Source organism: Sinohyriopsis cumingii, chromosome 11 (assembly GCF_028554795.1).
Source record: "Sinohyriopsis cumingii isolate HCF-2022 chromosome 11, ASM2855479v2, whole genome shotgun sequence".
NCBI classification, from domain to species: domain Eukaryota; kingdom Metazoa; phylum Mollusca; class Bivalvia; order Unionida; family Unionidae; genus Sinohyriopsis; species Sinohyriopsis cumingii.
The window spans coordinates 110,319,937-110,332,575 of NC_142971.1; the positions used below are offsets into that span (position 1 = coordinate 110,319,937).

The window sequence follows — 12,639 nt, forward strand, 5'->3', positions numbered from 1 at the left end:
GCCAACACATTAGGAACAGAATCCTTTATAACAGATGCAGAAAAAATTAAACTATACATACAATCAACACTGCTTTCACCTGCAGAAACAATCTTATTAAAACTTTTATAGCAGGATATGTTTGTTGTTTTGATGCATGACATCAACCCCTACTACAACATTTCCCTCTGTTGTTATACATATATATATATATATATATATATATATATATATATATATATATATATATATATATATATATATATATATATATATATATATATATATATATATATACACACACACACACAACTAAATCTGGGCAGCAGTTTCATTACTAGTAAATTTAACACATGCATGAAAGGAAAACACCTCGTAACACTTCCTATTGCATCTAGCCTAAATTAAAGAATCTTTCTCTGATTACATTTACAAATCTGTCCCTTATTTTTGATTTAAAACTCTCGTACCATAAAAGTACATTTTTCCTCCTTCTAGCAATATAACTTTGGTTTAATGACTTTTCTGTTTCCAAAATGTTTGGTAAATCATTCCAATTTTTAACATAAATCACTGGAGCTTTGAATTCCTTGAGCAGTCGGAGAGGGTAGACATTTGAAGCTAGAGATTTCCCACAATTCCCTGGGGTCATCACATCCTCTATCACAGGAACTGAGCCAAAAGCAAGGGCTTCATAAATTCTATAACACTCAGTGTTCTGTCCAACAGGGTTGAGAGTAAGATCACTCTGAGCTACTGTTTGTACATACTCTTCCCTTGACTCTGCTGTTTCTTGTGGTACCCATCTGTCAATGAAAGTAATTATCGTTTTTAAATGTGTAAAAGCAATAGCTTTTTAGACAAAGGTATAATCTTTTGAGTAATACACTCCAAACTAAATATATGACTGTGAAATAACAAGATAGATTTGGCAACATTTCCCCAAATGGGACCAATGATTATAAATAATGTTTATTCTTTAAATCAATTTGGACTCTGAGACACAAAACTTAAACTGCCTTAGGCAAAGATTTCTGCTGGCTTATTGGAAGATTATAAATTTGTTGCCTTGTCTTCCTCCATAAGATGAATTGCCAATAATATGAGTAGATCAATATTTTTCACATAAGCTAACTGGGTATTTTCTAATTAAGAATTGGGTATTTTAAAAATAATAATTGGTGATTTTCTAATTATTTTGGCCCACTCAAGTCAGTAGAATTTCTGATGAAATATGTATTTAAATTTCTGGTCATGATTATATCTCTCACAATACTTATACACCACTCCCTCGTGCTCGGATAACTCGCAATCCCACTTATAACGCGGTGTCCAGCGTGGCTCCCGACGTGAAAAAATTATGATAAGAACTGGTAAATTAAACCTTGATACATTGCTCGTTTTATCATCAAAAATGGTGATTAATGCCCGTAAAGATAGAATCCATATTGTGAAATTTGCAAGTTCTAAATAAGATATTATGTATTTTGTAAGTTTTTTTAATGATAAATAGTTGTCAATACACTGTAAATCAAAGGTCTGGTGAAATAGCGATCAGTGAAAACTTCTGGTAAATGCTAACAGGTGACAACAGAGAATGAATTAAACACCAATTAAATGTCTTGCTATGTGAAAGTCACGTTCTAATCCTTTAATTCCGTTTCAGTGTAAACATTATAATCACAACATATTCTATTCTATGAAAACATGAAAAGAGTCAATCGACTGTCACATCGAAACCCGTGAGTAATTCTGTGAGAACCTAATCACATGCCGGCTTTATTTTGATCAACAACTTGGGGAAGTGTTTGTTGCATTAAAAAATCAATTAAGAGACCTGAGTTGTTTTATCACTTTGAATATGTTTTTTGTATCAAATCAAGCAAGGGAGGTACAAAGAAAAAAAATTAAAAGGCATGCAAATCTGAGCGTAAGTTCTTGTGGTCACTACGGTTATCAAAATTCATTTTATTTGACCAATCAAAAATGGTTTCACATTTTTATACGGTGACTGGAGACACACAATGTTGACTATGTAAAGATCATACCGTCGAGATATCTGCAGAATTTTTCTTGGCGGCAGAGAAATCAAGGAGTAACAGACAAAAAATTAACTGATTTTTTTCAAAATGTGAAGTTACCACCATGTCGGCTAATTCTGCGTGCCGGGTAATTCTGTGCAACGATATGTCATTTTTGTAAACACTGAATCTTGTGTTATTTTTTTTTTAAAAATCCATTTTGTATCAAGAAAGAATGATCATACTTTAATTAAGGAAAGTGATATTCATAACATGTACAAAATATCCTGCATTTCGACGTGAAATGCATATGAAAATGTGATTCAAAAATGTCAACATGACCTTCTTGAACCGGCAAGCCAGAAAATCCGATTTACTACGTATCTTTTATTACCATACAAATAAATACATTATATAAAAGAGGGAAATGTATACCTTAAAACAATACTGCATTTTAATCCAAGTTTTCAATTTTGCAAGAAGTTGTCCCACACATACAAAATCGTCTGCTACCAAACGTGTCAACTTGCCGCTAGAACATAAATTCTCAAGAAATTCCCTGACATATAGTCGGTTTCTAAATTCTTTAGTAATTTTTTCACCACCAATAAGACATAAACATGTTACATCCTATTTATTGTTGTTCCTTTTCCACATAATAGCTTATTTTTTATAAAACGTTGAACGTTGCTAACTTCTTTACAAGATCGGTTTAGTTTGCTTAATATCTCTTGCCATTTATTGACATTTTTACCTAAAATTATGTGAAAAAAATCAACAGCAATGAAAGAATTAAATTTAATCAATTAATATGATTTGTTGTGGGGCAACATTATAATGAGGAGTTTTAGAGAGAGAGAGAGAGAGAGAGAGAGAACTGAACAAACTTACTCATATCTTGGTTTTATGTAGCATTGACTTTTATAGGGACTTGACTCCAGGTTTCTTAATAAATCCTCTCTAGAGGCATTTTTATACACAGTTCCCAGAAAATTACATAAATATTTACGTTGTTTATTACTCTGTATTTGAGAACTATCCACCACTGGAAAATCTCTATACCTGAAATTAGAAAAATAATCATAAGAAATATTTATCTTTTGGTGTGGTAAACTTAATTTTAATGATGTAGTAGTAACCTGTTACTATTGCATAGCTTACTCTTTCCATGACTGACATTACCTTTGGATGTGCAATGAGCATTCATCCTCCCAAAAAGTAACTGTTGACCTTGCGTATGTGACCCATACACAGTCATCCTCATTTATCTTCCATGGATGAACACTTTTAATGTGGCATCAGTTTGCATTGGCAGAAGGGCATCTGGCAAAAGCAACATGCATGTATTACATTATGGAAATCAGTTTTAACCATCCAAAAAATAAATTTTATTACGAGTAGTAAGTATCTGATGCTATTGGCTAGCTGAATTTGCCAGTTTAGTGAGAGGCTGATAACCCCCATATAAAAACATGGAAACACTCATCGTTATGGTTCAAGTGTCCACTATGTTAGATGGTATCTGCTTGGGAGACTTTCTGTTCCACTATTATGGGCCCATGAGAAAAAAATGCATTCACTGTGATGAAAGGAGGAGAAGGTAGTGTTTGATTGCCAAAACAGGGGTTTCATCACATCCTTCAAAGATGAGCAATGTAGACAGCCCCATTAAGCAACAATGGCTTGAACCTCAATGGTTTTAATCTGGTCTGGTGCCTGATCACTGACTCCCAGTCCCTAGTGGTAGTGTGCCAATAGAGGAGGTGAGGTCTGGAGTCAATCCCTATCCCTGTACTAAAGGGGTTCATAAGACAGATACCTGGTAATCACAAACTCAACAGACTGGTATCTGGAGGCTGATGCTTGCTTATCCACCGTTGAGCAGTGAGCAGTCATGTGACAGATCCATAGGAAGACCCTTCCTATGATCTTATAGACTTGGATCCCAATTCTTCTGTCACACTGATCCTCAATCCTGCTACCACTAACATGTGTATGGGTCTGAGAGAGTGCTGCTTCTGCCTCAAAGGGTTTAGGTGGGGAGTCTGACTCACTCTCAGCCATGTGGGAATGGAGGATGCTGCTCCTTCCCCATGGGGGGCAACAAGTTGCTCTTTGCCATGTAAAAGTGGAGATAATACTGCTCCTCCCATAAATGGGAGAGGGAGCATGACTCTCTCTGGCTGCTTATTCTTCCCCTGGGATGAGCCCCATATGCCTTATGCATATCCAAAGTGTCCGATCCAATCCTCTTCTAAGACCCAAGGAGATCAGTGTTTGAAAGCTTGGAAGACTTTCTTCAGAGAAGCCTCATGTGCTTTATGTGTCCATGAAGATACTGATTCAATCCTCCTCCTGAGACCCAAGCAAATCAGCAATGGAAAACTCATCTCCTCCTTTGAGAGGGTCCTCATATGTCTCCAAAGATATTGATCCCATAAGCCCTTGGGAACTGAAGAACTAATCTTCCCTCTTTGCATCCTCAGGGAGCCAGAGAAGGAACCTAAGCGTGAAATGAAGACAAGGAAGGCCCTGCAACCTTCTCTTATAGGTTACACACTGTCAAGACAAATTGCCTTCAAGGAAAATGTCAGAACACAAGAATAATAAGCAAAAAGATGATTATAAAGATTATGAAATGCATGAGGCTTCAAGGTAAATGCAATGAATGAACAGCAATACCTTACCTGCCTTGTAGGCAAGAATGATAATGACTGAGTGGTGTGAGACCTGTTCTTTAACATCAAAAACACTGAAAGGTGATATCAAATAAAAGGGTTATAGGATCTCTGATATATATATATATATATATATATATATATATATATATATATATATATAGATAGATATAGATAGATATAGATAGATAGATAGATAGATACGCACGCGTGCGCACGCACGCACACACACACACACACACATATATATGACATGCAAGTTGAACTTATTCTAGTTACAAAAATGGATATATTCCCCCATGGTCAAACACTATATGCTAACATTGGCAATGAGTACAGTGATTATATTTAAATCTAATATAACAAAAGAATAAATGAGTGTATTGCAATTCTGACATATTTAAATAGAAAGGGCAAGGTGTGCTACCTGGCTGAACCAACAACTTTTTGTAACAATCTTCCACTAAGTCACAAATCAACATGCTATGTCAATCAAGGAAACATAGTTCAAATATTCACAAATTTAAATGACAATTCCAGCATGTGATGGAAGACAATTTCTACCCAAGAGTTCAGAATAATAATAATAATAATAATAATAATAATAACAATAATGATAATAATGCCTTTACATTAAGAGTGTATAACTCAATTAGTTGTAAAGAACTAATCTACCTTGTGGCCTTCTATTATATACAAAGTTTTAAAAAAATATATGCATATAAATCTCTTTTTCTCTTTCTCACACAATTCACATATGAATTCTCTCTCTCTCCCTCTCACACGTTTCACATATAAATACCTCACACACACACACACACACGTTTCACCTTTGTCTACACAAATCAAAGTATGTGACAAAGAAAATGCAAGCACATAAATCTAGCTAAATATAGTAGCAAGTGAAAAATACAAGTTTACTATAATCTGCACTGACAATGAAAAACTGAAACTCATCTTGTACTGCTTTACATGGCAAATAAACAGTATTACAAACTTAAATGGAAATGTTTTTAGTTATCAACAGAATCCTGAAGCTGTTTGGCTTGTGAGAAATGTGTATCACATGTGGGAATAATTGCACTAAGTCAATGTTTCAATCATTCATCTTTCGGAAAGTTTTTTTTTTATCAGTGACTATAATGGAACAAGAATGAGCAAACCAAATAGTTTTCACCTATCAAGAAATCTGGCTTGATACATATGTTAAACTTATGAATACACAACCAAGACAAATAATATATCTTGATCAATATTTAGGTTAGTTTAAATTAAAAGCATAAAGCAGTGTTTAAGACTTTAGATAATGCTGTGTGCAGAATCAAAATATATATTGGTTTAACCATGTTGACACTGTGTTGTGTTATAATGGAAAACACATGCAAGCCAGTAGCTGGATGAACCAGGATATAAATAGCTCAGACTGTATTTGACTGATAGAAAAATAAAGTTGAAAATATCCAAAACGTTGCAGCACTTACAGTCTAGGAACAATAAACCATGAATGTATGTCGGTAGTAGTCCTTTAATGTATGTCAGTAGTTGTCCTTTAATGTACGTCAGTAGTTGTCCTTTAATGTACGTCAGTAGTTGTTCTTTAATGTATGTCAGTTGTAGTCCTTTAATGTAAGTCAGTCGTTGACCTTTAATGTATGTCGGTAGTAGTACTTTAATGTATGTCAGTAGTAGTCCTTTAATGTATGTCAGTAGTAGTCTTTTAATGTATGTCAGTAGTAGTCCTTTAATGTATGTCAGTTGTAGTCCTTTAATGTATGTCAGTAGTAGTCCTATAATGTATGTCAGTAGTTGTCCTTTAATGTACATCAGTAGTTGTCCATTAATGTACGTCAGTAGTTGTCCATTAATGTACTTCAGTAGTTGTTCTTTAATGTACATCAGTAGTAGTCCTTTAATGTATGTCAGTAGTTGTCCTTTAATGTATGTCAGTAGTAGTCCTTTAATGTATGTCAGTAGTTGTCCATTAATGTACGTCAGTAGTTGTCCATTAATGTACGTCAGTAGTAGTCCTTTAATGTATGTCAGCAGTACTTTAATGTAAGTCAGTAGTAGTCCTTTAATGTATGTCAGTAGTAGTCCTTTAATGTATGTCAGTAGTTGTCCTTTAATGTATGTCAGTAGTACTTTAATGTAAGTCAGTAGTAGTCCTTTAATGTATGTCAGTAGTAGTCCTTAATGTATGTCAGTAGTTGTCCTTTAATGTAAGTCAGTAGTAGTCCTTTAATGTATGTCAGTAGTAGTCCTTTAATGTATGTCAGTAGTTGTCCTTTAATGTATGTCAGTAGTTGTCCTTTAATGTATTGTCAGTAGTAGTCCTTAATGTATGTCAGTAGTAGTCTTTTAATGTACGCCAGTTGTAGTCCTTTAATGTATGTCAGTAGTAGTCCTTTAATGTACATCAGTAGTCGTCCTTTAATGTACGTCAGTAGTTGTCCTTTAATGTATGTCAGTAGTTGTCCTTTAATGTAAGTCAGTAATAGTCTTTTAATGCATGTCAGTAGTCGTCCTTTAATGTACGTCAGTAGTTGTCCTTTAATGTATGTCAGTAGTTGTTCTTTAATGTATGTCAGTAGTTGTCCTTTAATGTAAGTCAGTAGTAGTCCTTTAATGTATGTCAGTAGTAGTCCTTTAATGTATGTCAGTAGTAGTCCTTTAATGTATGTCAGTAGTAGTCTTTAAATGCATGTCAGTAGTAGTCCTTTAATGTAAGTCAGTAGTAGTCCTTTAATGTAAGTCAGTAGTAGTCTTTTAATGCATGTCAGTAGTAGTCCTTTAATGTAAGTCAGTAGTAGTCCTTTAATGTAAGTCAGTAGTAGTCCTTTAATGTAAGTCAGTAGTAGTCCTTTAATGTATGTCAGTAGTAGTCCTTTAATGTAAGTCAGTAGTAGTCCTTTAATGTATGTCAGTAGTAGTCCTTTAATGTAAGTCAGTAGTAGTCCTTTAATGTAAGTCAGTAGTTGTTCTTTAATGTATGTCAGTAGTTGTCCTTTAATGTAAGTTAGTAGTAGTCCTTTAATGTAAGTCAGTAGTAGTCCTTTAATGTAAGTCAGTAGTAGTCCTTTAATGCATGTCAGTAGTAGTCCTTTAATGTAAGTCAGTAGTAGTCCTTTAATGTAAGTCAGTAGTAGTCCTTTAATGTAAGTTAGTAGTAGTTCTTTAAGGCACCCAAGCACAAAAGTGACTATATACCAATAGTGACAAGAAAAGGTTATGTTCCAAAAATATTGCACAAAATTAGGAAAATAAAACCTTCCAAATAAATATATAATTAAATACAACACCATACATTATAAAGTATAAATTTGTAAACATTCCGTAAAATGTATATTAAGTTAATAGATAAAATGTATATAAAATAACAGATAAAGGTAAGACTAACTAACATGACTGGCAGTTTCATGGTGAGTGATGTTTCAATAAAAAGCACACAATAGACTTGGTAGCATGAATTAGATTATAGTTAGGTTATTAATGAGATGACACCAAAAAATATAAAGCCAAATACATATAATTACATATGCTGGTCAGGAACTGAAAAACTAATCTGACTGACTTACCACTCCGGTGGCCAATAGGTTGGAGTGTCTGCCTTGGATGTGGGTTCGAAACCCAACCTAGTCATACCAAAGACTTATAGAAATGGTACTAAAAGCTGCCTTGCTAGACACTCAGCATTAAGAGGTTAGTGTTAGGACTGGTCAGCCTGGTGTCAGGATAATTTGACTGGGTGGGAGATGATGCTACATGTCTGCAAGATATCACTATAAACTGCCAAAATGCAGACATTGTAGCGATATAACTGAAAACTTGTTAAAGCTACATTAAAAATCCAAATCACTCACACAATTCTCTTATTGCAGTTAATTATTAACAGCATCAAATATTGATTGTTCATTCTCATCTAGGTTACATTGCATAAATAATGCAATCTTTTTTCACTCCAATATACAGAACTCCCTTGATATAATACCATTAATGTGTGCCATAAAGTAGAATGCCTTATAGACAAGGTCTACTGAGACATTTCATACATTATCATTACTATTTAATAATGAAATGGGATCCATGAAAATACACTCCTTATAAAGGAAATACTTTATATTACTCTCCCTCATTATAACACTATCCATGGATGTCATTTGATATACTACCTTACAATGCAGCACATCATACATTTACTATTATACCTACTTTATAATAGGATGTGTTTTAATGAAGGGATTTATAGTGAGAGAGTGGTGTACTAAGGCATTAAACAAAGTCATTTGTGAGAGTAATGCTACATTGGCTGTAATATCTGCTTTAAGGGGTTTAAAGCACTTTTCGTTATGGATCACTGCCATTTCACCTGTCTGCGTGGGTTCGAGTCTCGGATTCAGCCTATGTGTGTATGTGAGAAAGCTTGCCAGTAGCTTCTCGTGGGTCGGTGGTTCTTTTCAGGGTTTTCCCGGGTTCTTCCTCCACCATTAATACTGGCTGCCATGTATAGCCTATCGCGTGCTGAAAAATGGCGTTAAACCCTACAACAACAACATCTGCTTTAATGTGATATCTTATAACTTAAAAATAAAGTCAGAATGTTGAGAGAATGTAATAAATATTTTGTTGTACTCACGTTGCTACACCCAGAGGCCACTGAAAAAATGTTTGATTGTCTATGTCAGGACTGTCATATACAAGAAAGACGAATTTGACTTGGCCACCTCCTTTTTCTGTATACGGCTTTATCCAGTCATTAACACACTTTTCGTTTCCTAATAAAACTACAGCTACATTTCTTAGATGCGGAAAATTTGGCAGTGAATCCAACCACAGTTGAGCATATTCTACTTTGGATGGCTCTCGACCATTTAGCACCAATACAAGGTTCTCTGTCTCCCTAGGAACTTTGACTGGAATGACACCTGGACCGGTCCTAAACCTGCAAATGGATATTTGGCTTGATTTACAAATAATGCAACATACAGTATTTAAATAAAATTAACAAAAACTCTGGGCAGTCAAAATTTCAACAGATATTTATCTACTAGAAACAACTGTATCATGGTTCCAGTGCTTTCAACAGGTTCAGTTACAGGCTGGGAATCTGCAGTTCCCAAGTTATGTCCAACGGGTAAGTCCTATAGTGTGTAAGGATGGTCATTATCAGTTACTTACATATATGTGCTTTGTCATGACCATTATATGTATATATAGTCAAAAGTAGGATGGGGATCTCAGCTGTCTTTTTATGACCCTGGGGCTACATACCTAGACAACACTGATCACTGAAGCCAATTCTCAGACATGTAAAACAAGCAAATTATTTGAAATTGAGGTAAAATAACAATTCCTCTACACCACCATGGAGAAAAAAATTTCCAAAAAGTGTTGGCACAATCTACTATTGTAGGACTATCACTGACTCCAGTTTCATGAGTCTATGCATTGGCACAAAATCTACTGTTGTGGGACTATCACTGACTCCAGTTTTACAAGAATATGCATTGACACAATTTACTTTTGTAGGACTATCACTGACTTCAGTTTTATGAGTCTATGCATTGGCACAAAATCTACTATTGTAGGACTATCACTGACTCCAGTTACATGAGTCTATGAATTGGCAAAAAATCTACTGTTGTGGGACTATCACCGACTCCAGTTTCATGAGTCTATGCACTGGCACAAAATCTACTGTTGTGGGACTATCACTGACTCCAATTTTATGTCTCTAAGTGTTGGCACAATCTAAACTTGTAGAACTATCACTGACTCCAGTTTCAGGCATCAAAATTTCACTGACAAAGATAGTGCATATGTAAATAAATGTATGTGTACAGTTGGACAGACAGTATCACAATATTTCCATGTTTCATTCAAAGTGTGCAATAATAATCATGCCAATTCTAGTGTCATGTGATTTTATGATAAACACAACCTGTTGTCAAATATAGTCAAACCTGAAGGGGGCACAAGACACCAACAAGAGTGGTCTCCATGAACAGGTGCTCTTTATATTCAGGAAAATATGCACAGATTTGACCTAACAACACAGGTGATTCCTGTAGCAGGTTTGGAATTACATGAGTAGACTGCATAAAGATTTTTTTTTTTTTTTAAAAAGTCCCTCAAAGGAACTGATGTTCTACTGGCTGAAAATCAAGCAAAATCGACTTTTCAAATCATTCATCGGTGACATCAACTCTAGATTTGCTACACAGTTACGTCATCAGTTTGATTTCTGTTTAATAGTCCCAACAAAAATATTGTAAGATTTACATCCAATTTTGGAAGGTGCAAAAGAATGATATATATCCTTTTCAAAAAATAAAAGGTAATGATTTTCAGCAAAAACTGCAATATAGGTCTATAAAGCTCATAAAGATGTAGCCATATTTTGTAATACTTTATGATTTGGTTCATATACTCTTAGAAATACAGATTCAAACAATAACACTGATCAGCATTCCGGTGTAGATATTGTTACTAAAAAATAGAATACCTTTAAAATTCTCAAAATCCTCACAACAGAACATGCAAATCTAGAGCTGATGTTACTGATGAATGATTTGAAAAGTCGATTTTGCTTGATTTTTAGTTTACAATAATCCATTACACAGATAATGCCTTTCTTTCTTTGAAGCAATCTTGATTCATGCCTAAAATTTAATTATTTCATTGCTGTAAGAACATTATAATAAGGTATATGAAATTACATTCTGATTCTGACACTGAGTTGATAAAATGATAAGCTGAGAATTTAATTTCCCTTACTTTCTTGTAAATTACTGAAGCAGTATATGCATCAGACTGGAAATCAAGGCCCAATGATGATCAAAGAAAACAAATTTCAGGGCCAACAACTGTTGCAGACCTCAAAATTTTATATGAAAAGATTTTCATCCGGATTCAAAAGGTAACAAATGTACGATGTATAATAAATTTACAATCACTGACATGATGCATTTTTAAAATACTTAACATTTTACAGCTTGGTAAACATGGCTAATTTCAGCAATAATTCCAATCTATTAATCAATTACCCACATGTGGGTTCAATGCAACTCTTCAGCAATGATTCAAATCTATTAATCAATTTTACACACGTGGGTTCAATGCAACCTCTTCAGCAATGATTCCAATCTATTAATCAATTACACACATGTGGGTTCAATGCAACCTCTTCAGCAATGATTCAAATCTATTAATCAATTACACACATGTGGGTTCAATGCAACCTCTTAAACAATGATTCCAATCTATTAATCAATTACACACATGTGGGTTCAATGCAACCTCTTACAATGTACCAAAGGATTATTATTGTACAAAATCTCTGATCTCTGTCCCAAAAATTGTGTAAACTATATTTGGGTTTGTAAAACATAAGACTCCAAATGCTGATAAAAATGTTCAAGCGTCCAAGTATACAGAAGTAAAATAAATATTAAACAATTTTAAGCAATGTCACAATGGCATGAAAATCTGATTTGGTCATTTATATATGAAAACAAACAAGCATGCACAAATTGATTTGTTGACTGTAAGTAGTTTCTCTATTAAAAAGGTTTTCATAATTTGTTGGAATCAAGTGACATTGACTCAAACACAACGAAGAGGTTTTCACACAAAAAATGTCAAAATTCATTTTGTTGTAAATGTGCTAATTTTTAAAAACAAAATGCAGTCTAAGATGTTATCAAGTATCTGCACACACACACACACACACACACACACACACACATTACAACAAATTTCATTTGACTTCAAAAAGTTTTCTTTCTGGTTGCGACCGCTCTGGTGGCCTAGTAATTAGAGCGACTGCCTTGGATGCGGGAGGTTGTGGGTTCGATCCCCGGTAGAATCATACCAAAGATTTACAAAAATGATAGTAACAGCTGTCTCACTTGGCACTCAGCATTAAGAGGTTAGTGTTAGGATTGGTTGGCCTGGTGTCAGGA

The 12,639-nt window shown here is 34.4% G+C and overlaps 1 protein-coding gene across 1 annotated transcript in view; it reads right to left on the reverse strand.

Moving 5' to 3' along the window:
* Positions 1-290: 290 nt before the first annotated feature.
* LOC149789284 (ribitol-5-phosphate xylosyltransferase 1-like) overlaps positions 291-12,639 on the reverse strand; it is a 135,697-nt gene continuing 123,348 nt past the window's right edge. The window contains exons 4-6 of the mRNA XM_089975477.1: positions 9,312-9,617; positions 2,892-3,062; positions 291-785 (exon numbers count right to left, since the gene is read on the reverse strand). Of these exons, the coding sequence (XP_089831603.1) occupies positions 374-785; positions 2,892-3,062; positions 9,312-9,617 (889 nt within the window). The 3' untranslated portion in view covers positions 291-373. The remainder of the gene's footprint in view (positions 786-2,891; positions 3,063-9,311; positions 9,618-12,639) is intronic.